The 10,930-nt window shown below is 38.6% G+C and overlaps 1 protein-coding gene across 6 annotated transcripts in view; it reads right to left on the bottom strand.

Moving 5' to 3' along the window:
* Positions 1–6,730: 6,730 nt before the first annotated feature.
* FNDC3B (fibronectin type III domain containing 3B) overlaps positions 6,731–10,930 on the bottom strand; it is a 354,050-nt gene continuing 349,850 nt past the window's right edge. For all 6 annotated transcript variants that reach the window (XM_090051042.1, XM_090051040.1, XM_090051045.1 and 3 more), the window contains one exon: positions 6,731–9,074. In XM_090051042.1, coding sequence (XP_089907168.1) covers positions 8,763–9,074 — 312 coding nt within the window. In that variant the 3' untranslated portion in view covers positions 6,731–8,762. The remainder of the gene's footprint in view (positions 9,075–10,930) is intronic.

Here is a 10,930-nt window from a genome sequence, read left to right as displayed (position 1 = left end):
GATTTCGGCCCCTCTAGAAAACAAACCTGCAAGGCTCTGGATGTCTGCTATAACTTTCAGAACAGTAACAGCTGGTTGTCCCTTTCCATGGGACAGCAGACAGATGTTCACTCGCACAGTAAAGAAGGCGGACAGCTCTTGCTTGCAACATCAACAAAGGCTATTATTACGTCATCACTATTAAAACTTGATTGTTTGATCCTGATTTTATTCACAGCACTGCAAATCCAGAGCAGCTTTGTTAAAGTTAAAGGAGTTGCATTGGTATAAGATGGTATGAGACCAAAAGCAAATTCAGTCCCCTCCGGCCAGGTTTGGGGCAGGAGCATGTTTGTAATTCACTGTTTCTGCTGTACCTGTTCAGAAAATAAATGGGGGTTCCCCACCGTTATCAACACACCTTTGATTTCTAAAGCACCAACTTCATTTCCTTTGTATGGGTATTTTAAGAGTTGGGAGGAGGGGATGGGAGATCTCCAATAGAACAACAGGATTCGAGAAGTAACTAACCCCAAATGAAAACCATACAGTGAATGGCAAGTCTAGTTATCCCTCACACACAGCAAACCAGAGCACCCACATTTTTTAATGCAGCTGCCAAAAGCTAGAGATGAAATACCGTCATATACCTGTAAGCAAACATGCAACCCATGGCACTGGACGGACCACAGATCCAGATTTTCTTCCTCTCTCTCCCTTTGCAGTAGGCTTTATGCGCTCTAGTAACCTTTAATGCGCCCTGTACCCAGGTACACGCATCTCTTCTAACCCATAAACACACACTGTTGAATTCAGTGGCATCACCTTTAATTCAGAGCAGTTCTGCCAGCAGAGTTTATTATCTACCAGTAATATTGGAATATGCAGTATTAGTTAGTCATCCAATCTGAGGAATTTTGCAATGAGCTCACAAACATTCGGCAGCTAGAAAATGGAGTCACATTTAATACATAAATTATTCATTCTGAATTAGTTTCTCAGCTCCATTCATATATTAATTAATTCTCACAACACTGCTGTGGAGTGTACTGTTAGTCCTGTTTTACTGAGGGAGACTAACAACTCCCTTAAGAAATTCAGGGAGGGAGAAAAGCCAGGGCAATTGCCAAGGACCATAATTGCTGAGCAGGTTGGGCTGTGTATTAATTTACTACTAAAGTTAATCCACTGTAAACCTTGTTGATTGCTTCACTGCCAAGAAATTTATACTAATTACTAAAATAATGACAAGAAACAATTACACAAGTGAACAAGCAGCACATCACTAACCAATAGCCCATAAGCTAGAGCATTTGGGTTTGGAAGCTACAAGTGCAATTTAGCTTTTTTATTCTTTCATCCAGCCAAGAATCTGCAGATTGTCAGAAGAGTCCGAACACAAGTGGTAATTTAAACCTTCTTTATAGGTAGGAAGAACCAGCCATTTCAAGGGTTTCTGATGAGCTTCTGCTCATCCTAACAGGATTCAGAGACTGTCCAGGCCTTCCTTTTTCTATCTACATCTGGTCCATATCTACAGGGAGAACTATAAATGATATCTGCACCATCGCTCTGCATCTAGGCAAATGCTAAGCATCTGGAATCCACACAAAATTTCAAAACCAGGTTTGTTTGTTAGACAGATTGAGCAAAACTGCCAGATTCGGATGAGGATCAATGACACTACAGGGGTTTTGTTGCATCTCTACAATAAATTAAGTTGTTCAGGCTTCACTTATGCCTCGAGAAATGTCCCAGTTTTGTTCTGGGTGAAAGGCTGTTGCCAGGATCTGTTTTCTAAACCTGGTTCACCTTCAAACCCCATGGATTCACTCTTGACTATGCAGATGGAAATTCAGCATAGGAAATAGCTAATAGGCTGATGGCCTTGTTGCTGCCAGAAACAGCATGAGCACCATCAGTTTCTTTTCACCACCCAACTGCAGAGCTGCACATGTCCAGTGGAGTTTAGTATGCTCAGCACCTCTCTGGAGCTGCTTAACACTTTGCAAGGTTGGGGACTGTCTTACCATTTAGCTGTTTAAAAATTCACTTCCATGCATGTGCCAGCTATATTTTTAAGGCTCGCCTCTGACAAGTGTCAGACACAAGTACGAAAGTGGTTAGAGAGAAGTGCCAGACAGCAAACCCAGCTCATGAAAACATAATGGGGGTGTTAAGGTCTTCAGAGCCTCATTGACATCTGTGATTTGTGCATGGATTGTGTTTAAAAAGGAAGTGGAAATTTGCATGGAAAAGTCTAACGGGATTCCCTGCTTTTCCAATCACAGGTATCACTTATCACAAAGCTATAACTGCCTCTTAGAAAGACATGTCCCCTGACCAAGCAAGCCCAAAGTGGTCTGCTAAAACAGCTTTGGCTGAAATTGCCTGTTGGAGATGGAAACACAGTCCGGCAGTACTTCTCAGACCTGTTTCCCCAGCTCTTACGCAGTGGCAGCACGATGTACTGTGTAGCCGTGGCAGCAAGATGTAGTCTGGACAGTGTGGAAGTTTTCCAAGTTCAGTTTTACTTCTTCAGAGCATTTCTGACCTCAGTGGACACAGCTGCTGAAGCACCAGGCTTCCACTGCCGTTATACGGCCCCACGCATCAGCACTGTGAGGACAGCTGAACTTTTATGACTGCTGATATACTTCAAAGAAACCTTTTCTTTCTTCTCTTCAGAGGGAATGAGAATACTTGCATGGAGATAGTTTCCTGAGCTCAATCCAAACTCTGGAATAAAAGGGCTGCTCTGAAGTTATTCAACCTGGTTTTCTTCTGACTGAAAAAGAACCACTTGTGTTAAAATATTGATCCAGCCCTGATGGGTAGGTGAGTCGATGCAGCTTTGCATGTCACATCGGTGACTGGCTTTTACTAGGACTGCACAGAATAGCCTGCTTCATTTCTGGATCCTCAAACTATCATATAGATTAGCTGCTGTTCGGTTTGGAAACGCACTGCATCTGCTTTAAAAGGTCTCACAAGAGAGCAGAGCATGCTGTGATAGGTTACTCTGCTTTTGATTAAATGATCTTCCCAGGCCTTCTCTAGCCAATGGGATGCCACCTTAAATTGCCCCTACTTTGGTGAGAGAGTATGGAAAGGTTTCGGAGTGAAGGACTGACCAGGCAAAGACAAAGTAGTATTCCAGAAAAGTTTGCAGTATCAGCTGTAGTTTTGAAGTCCAATTTCCCATGTGGGTTGCTGGCCTTGTGCACCTGTGAGTCTCTGAACTCCTGCTAAGGGCCAGCAAAAAGGAGCTATGCTGCTGTGAGGGACCTCTGCTCCATTTTGAAACTCTCAGAGGTCACTGAGTCTTTTCTCCCAGTCTTAGAGTACCAAGAGCAGCAACTTTATGCAACACAACTAAACAACTACAATTTGGTTAGTATTTCCATACCCAGCTCATATTTTCTTCTATCCTACCTGCTCTCTATTTCCTGATCCACAGGGAAAGAGGCTTAGAGCTGCTAAAAAAGACAGTAGCAGCACCATAAAACATCATACCACGCCATCTTATTAGCAAATCAGAACCTGCCATTTTACCCTAAGCCCTCATGATAATAATGTAATGCAACGTTGGGATGTATGTTCAACAAAAAAGAAAGTTTGATCCTTCCTATAAAATACAATGATTATTATCCAGTTGAAAAATCTGAGCCTTCATTGGTACCATCTTGGTAACAGCTGGGGAAAGGAACAAGGAGAAAATGCTGAGAGGTCGAATGAAAATAAGTGGTTAGTTTTTCTTGAAAAGGGCATACATATTAGGTAAATTGCAGTAATGAAAAAATACATATAAAATAAACCGTAGCATTTATATAGTGCTTTTGAGCTTCAACACACAGTGTAAAAGATGCATAAATTATTTCAAAACAAAGCACAAACATTTATAGGGAGTTCTTTATAACAAATGAGCTAAATTCTATTTAATTGCCAATTCAGTGGGAAGATCCAGCCCTTCTTAAAAACACCTCCCCCCAAAAAAGTCACAAATACCAATGTACTTTCATATGCCTTGTCTCACCCATTCTTCAGTATTTCAGAAAAATATTAAAGCAAATAAAAATATTTATGAACTTGAGTTTTAAGATTATTTGCCATCAGCTTTTGATTCCTAGTGGTCAGCATTTACTAGAACAGAATGGCTGGGGCACTGGCTACCAAAATATATAATCGATGGGAAGAATTTAGCAGAATTCATAAAGAAGGTATTATGGGTAACAAGAACATCCAGAGTCTGAGATGCCCTTTCACGTCAGAGATAAAACCAAAATTTAACTTCAAGGGATCCAGGAGAGACTTTCTGCAAGGACAATTCTCCAACTTTCTTCCACTCACCTAATTCTGACGAGGAGACCGGATGCTGGGCTGAACGGACCGATGGTCTGACCAAGTGTGGTAACGTCCATTTTCTGGTGCAACACAAACTAACCTTGCCCTTTAGTTTGCATCCTCCTGCACACACAAACAGCATGGATGGTGTGACAGCGGCCCTACCGCTGGAAAAAGGTTTCATAGTAATTTATCTTCCTCCCTTAGTTGGCAAGGTATCTGGCACTTCTGGGACAGGTTTTGAGTGCGTTTGGTGAATCGTAGCACTTGTTCAGCACTTCACAAGCCCAGACTTCATGACACAGGTCTGTATCGCTTCCAGTTTCACACAAGGAAGCAGCACAGCGGTAAGAGCCCGTATTTTAAATGTGGATGTATAAGAAACGATATGCACCCGAACCCATGCTTCTGAAATTAAGGGCCTAGCTTTAACACCAAATTTCAATATTTTGACACGCCCATATTTAAGGCATTTCAAACTAATCTGACTTCTTGACAAAGCCAGCTGATGTCAATGGCAGGCCTTTCACTCCCATTAATAGGTGTATTAGATCAAAGCCTTAAGGCACCTAAGAGTCATGATAAAGAATGAAGCCCCATTTGGAAATCTGCCAACAATTTGCTTTTCAGTGGAGAGAAGGAACCTGCAGTGTGTTCCAGGTTAGCTTGAGAAAGGAGATCCCATGCTTGGAAACGAGGCTTGACCCCATGCTCGGGGAGAGGTATCTGCATTTGCTCAGCTACCAGAGCCCAATACACCTGCTGCTGATTTGTCTGATTCATAATCACGCCATGTCAAGCACGCTGGCCAACTTTCCAGCAGACTGGTCAAGAAGATACAAGAAGGTGGAACTCTTCTACTGGGAGAAGCAGTACGAGAGACACAAGGGGATGGGACAGCATTCGCTGAAAAACAAAGGAAAAAGGCCAGAGTTCATCCAGGTTGCTCATTTTTATTTTAGTGAGGCTTGATTAACCCAAGGCTGATTTTAGTGATCTGGTGGGGTTACAGGATCCATTAGGATACTTACAGAAAGCTAACGGCCTCTGACAACCACTTAACATGTACTCTCCTAATAGCTGGTAAAGATAATCCTGATACGATCACAGGAGAGGCTAACTATCATACTAAACTTAAAAGGGGAACATGAGCCTTGCTCAAAAATGGAAAGTCACTGAATTTTCAAACCAGCAATCTACGTAACTTGATTTACAGCTCTTTATGCTAACTTTATGAAACTCCATTATCTGATGGGAACAGCGGGAAAAAATGTGAATGGATGGAGAACTTAGTCAGAAATCATCTCTGCTAATGTCAGAAAGAATTAAACCATTTATTGGGCATAAATATATTACATATACACTACAGATACAGTTAAGTCTTACATACATAGCGTAGTATTTGCAAAATCTATACATTAAAATTGATATGGCAGTTTTAATACAATGCTTATGAAATAGTCTAAAATTTACAATACAAGAAAAACTTATGATTATTTTTCTCTTAGAGTTGAAAAGCTTGGAATGTATGTTCCCATAGTGAGGTAAAAACATTTTATTTTATTTTTTTCAATTTAAAGAATTGTGCAAGGATAACATTCATACACATTCAATTAGGGCACTTCTCAATTGTGACATTGAATACTGAACTACTGTAGCCAACAAAACAGATTAGAAAACTACATTTCAAGTTCATAAAGAAAAAAGGCAGATAATATAAAATGTTTCTTTCCTTTTTAATAATTTTTAAAATACTTATTTTTCCTTTTTTTTTCCTTTTTTTCCTGTAACAATTTCATGAAGAGCAGAGGGCTTTGGAATTTGGTTCATATGATGAATATTTACTGGGCTGAGGAAGGGTATAGAGACAGAGGAAAACCTGAAGCATCAGTAAACTGCATTAATTGGTAATGGAAGTACAAAGAGGAAAGATTTAAACCTGTAACACTTTATTTTATGTTTACATTAAAGATGAATTATAACAGAATTGCTATGGCAGTATATACAAAGTCAATAAAGATTTAAAATTCACTTATGCTGGGCCTGTTCCAAATCCCATAAAAGTCTTTCACCACTACCTTCAATGGGAGTTGAGCTGGATTTTTTGATTGTTGTCATTACAATGAGATACCAAATGAATCAGTCGTGTCAGAAACACTTCACATAAAGTGTTACAGGTTTCTGTTCTCTACACTTCTGCTTGCTGCTACACCCTATATATGCAACTTTTTGAAACAAATTACCTAAAACACATTTTTAAAAAAAAGTATTACAGTATTAAAAAAAAAAAAAAAAGACGCCAGGCCTGGATTTTGTAGCAGCACTGCTAAAAGAGTATTCCAAAATAAAAAAGGGATAAATAATTCAAACGCGAGTTTCCAAATCACTGTGTTTTTCATTGTTTTAAAAAATACACCTGATCTCCCCCTGTTGAAAACAGTTGCGTATGCTTTGCTCAAAAAATGTAAGGCAAGGTCACAACATTTCCATATCACAAATAAATTTAAATAAAATGTAAATAAATTTGACAAGCCATGACTTTGGCAGAAACAAAAAAATATATATATATATTTAGTTCAATGTTATTAGTTTGCAAGGCTAAATTAAACTAATTATAGTCATTAACAAAATACCAAACATTTCTAATATTTGCTACATCTAGAGGCACACAGAAGAATTCATTGATCTTAGCACTTTCTTTCAAGAGATGATTATGCTTTTTGGATACATGTAAACGTTTCAATCACTGATAATGGGGTTTTTTTGGCATTGAATGCACTAGATGCTCCCATCTTCAAAAACACAAGAAAACATAAGAAGGTTAATAATACTAGGAATGCTGTCGGGTGAAAAAGTGGACCTAAAAAGTACGACAGTATAAAACAGACAAAATATAACATGCTACAAGGGGGAAAAAATTAGTACATAAGTACACTTTTTATTTTTTATTTTTTTTTACAATAAATAAAAGATTGCACTGTAATTGGCATTTAAAGTACTGTATGCAGTATATAGTATAAATAAACCTAAAACAAAATAATGTTGGTTTCCCCATTACTTTGGTTAAGGGAATAGTATGCTAGTACAGGACACTGAGTCTTAGACAACATAGAGCACGAAATAGCTATGACAAAAGCAAAATCAAAATATAGCAAAAATATACAAAAACAAGAGGCAGGGAAATACATGGTGTGTGTCTGTTGCACCCTTTTGGAATTGATTTGCACCTCCAGCTCATTTAAGTCCCTGAGGTACTTGCACATTGTTGACTTCAATATAAATAACCCAAATGACTGTTAAAAATCTAGTATCTCCATGAATTAAAACATGTATGTCTGGGCCACTGCCGCCAGAACAAAAAAGATAAATCTGGATCACTCTGCTCTGATTTTTGCAATGTATCCAATATTTTGATGCAATAATAGGAATATAGGCATCAGATGAATTATCTGGTCTTATAATGGATACCGCCAAGAAATGGAGCCTTCTTCAAACGTGACTGATTGACTAAAATGCTGCTTGTGGGTGTAACTCTTACATGATCAGTAGAGGCAGTAAGCTGTCACCAGCTCCAATTACATAAATCAGGCTGAACGTAATAGAATACAATAATATCTAGCGATTAGATTAGGAGTAGTTATATACAATGACAAATAACAGGGTCAAGCAGCTTTTAACAGCTGAACATGGGAATAACTAACTATTGCACAATGCCCTCTTAAAGTTACTGCTATGAATCAAAATGATTAAAAAAACCTAATGCTTCATAATTTATATGCAGTTTGGCTTTGATTTCTTACATAGACAATTCATAGTGTTGTAACTGTAAAAGTAACAGATCATTAAAAGGTTTTAGACTGCAGTATACTGTTTGATTTAAATGCACTAAGCATAGTTAAAGTGAGTGTACAATGCATCTTGAAAAAAACTGGGGCAAATGTATTGTAGTGAATAATCATAGGTAACATTGATAATACTGTTCAACGAAAACCTGGTACTGCTGACTAACACTTCATTCTAGCCTTACCACTATACACACTTGTGATTAATGTTTACAGATAAAGAAAAGTAGTGACTGATGATTATAATTTGCTAAAAAGTAACAGTACAAGAAAGACTGTAAGGACTCCTGTGATAAAAAAATAAAACAATGTAACAGCAAATTGGTGACAATTCTGAAACTGTGAAGGAAAAAAAAAAAAACGTTGCTTTTATTATCTGGTTCATTTCTCCAGTTTGACCACTTCCAAGTTTTGAATTTCAAAAAGGTGCATCAAAACACTGATTTATCTCTCTCTTAGCTAGAACTGTAAAAACAAGAGAAATATATAAAATGCATGGTAGAACAAAAAGATTTCAAAAAGGAATATCTGAATAAATGTGTGGATTATAATGCGTAGCATTAGTTAAATTCATACTTCAAACTGTCATTGGATTCTCTACTTCATAAAGAAGTACTGTAATATAAAGGCAAATACAATTGACAAAGTTGCAAAGCCAATAACAATTAGGGCTGCAAACTGTTCATCAGTAGGCATCATGCTCTTTATCTTAGGATCATCTACACTTCCCATTTCCCCTGAAAGCATGAGCTCACTTCGCTGGAGTAGAAAGGCAACAGATGGGCTGAAAGGTCCACTAAGTTCCTGTGAGGTATCCAAGCATCGGCGGCATATGCAGACACGGAACCGGTAGTCTGTGTTGACCTGAAGGCCTGAGATTTGGAATGTCGTCTCATCTCCCTTGTACACCTTCAAAAACATTTAAAAAAAAAAAGCGTCAGTCAACTACAGAAAGCAGCAATAGCCTTTCCTGTGTTAATGGTTTTCTCATCTCACCATCAAAAATACCATGATGCTATCCGGGACAGAACATCATTTGCGAGAGCTCCGGCTTGCAAATATTTGATTTCAGATGCAATCATCAACGTTTTATGAAACCTACTGCCTTGACTCAAGACTCAGTCTACACCCTCACGTTCAAAGAAGACAGGGAACTTTTTGGGTCTGCCACAATTTTGGCCAGAGCTTTGAAGGGGACTGCAAAATCTGAACCCATTTAAAAAGCATTCCAACTACTTCTATGGAGATTTCAACATGCCCCGAGTAGGTTACAACACCGAGAACGTGGAGCATAGGGGAGTGCATAAGAAATGACCAAATATGGCAATTCTTATACTATGCTACCCAAGAATATATTTTTAAAAACACAGAGGAAAAAAAAAAACAACACGAGGAGAAGAGATTTCAAGCAGTAACTCGGTCTCAGGAAGCAACTGTTTGTGCATGAAGGAAATAAAATGAGCAACATTAAAGTCAGGCTTTAACAGAACAACAATATAAATTCATATTTGGGACATGTTCTACCTACCAGGCATCTGACTCACAACTCTGATGGCCACACTTGGCCAAGAAATGAAGAAAAATCACAAAACCAATTTACTTAAAAATAGCCTTAGACAAATCCTAAATTTGTTACAATGCTTGCTTCCATGCAGTCATTTTGCAGTCACTTTCTTCAGATTTCCCTTAAGAGCCAATGCTTGACCTAAACGTAGCATCTTGAGAATCAGCAAAACAAGAAAAATCTCCCCTCCACTGCACTGTATCCAATCTCGTAACGTACCCAACACTTCACCCATCTATGCTAATATGATTCAGGGAATTCATGACTCAGAGTGTGTGAATCACTGCAAGAGAGAATACGTGAGTCATGAATCTGCACACATACCTAGGAGCAGGAACTGAGACAGAACTGAAAAAAGTGAAGGGATTTCTTTGTGACCTCTCCAAATAAAACAATACATGTAGAAAAATTGGTAAGACTGAAATTTTATTGAATACTGAAATACAATAAATATGTTCCATGGTGCTTAAATCTGAACAACTAACATGTTTCCTTCTCCTCAGCTCTTGAAGATCTTTTCTTGCCTCCTTTTTAACCAGTTTCCTTTTTTCCCCTAAAACAGGAATAGGAAGCTGCTAATATCCTCTGTTCTCTTGCAGAGATGAGTTCTAGTTTCTCGATGGAAAATAAGAAGAAAAAAATGCAAAAATGGACATTTTCTTCCATGTAGATTTAGAATATGAAATAGAACATCAAACATCCAAAGAAAGGGGAGTGCTCAGGCGAGGAGGCCTTCATTTCAATAGCGCTCTCATCCTCCAATGTGTTCCCAATCCTTCTGTTCTGAGCTGTCTGCAAACTTGCCCAAGAAGCTGTCTTAACATCCAAATCGTTAATAAAAATGTCGAACAGCACTGGGCTCAGAACAGACCCCTGTGGGACTCCACTCAAAACCTGCTGCCATTTTCACATTGGCCTATTAATCATTAGCCTTTGCTTACAGCAATTGAGCCAGTTATCTATCCACTTCGTAGTAGTTTTATCCAGCCTGCATTTTTCCAATTTGTTTATGAGGCCATGCAGGATCTTGTCAAAAGCCTTGCTGAAATCCAGTTACACTATATCCACAGCATTACCTACCCAAGTAGTCACTTTATCAAAGGAGGAGATCAAGGCTTGTTTAACATGATGTTTTTCATAAATCCATGCTGGCTGCTTGTGATCGGTCTTTCCTCCTCCAGTTACTTGCAAATGGCCTTCC

The sequence above is a fragment of the Crocodylus siamensis genome, chromosome 6, assembly GCF_052110815.1.
Source record: "Crocodylus siamensis isolate JL-2025a chromosome 6, ASM5211081v1, whole genome shotgun sequence".
NCBI lineage: Eukaryota > Metazoa > Chordata > Crocodylia > Crocodylidae > Crocodylus > Crocodylus siamensis.
This window is presented reverse-complemented; position numbering and strand designations above follow the sequence as displayed.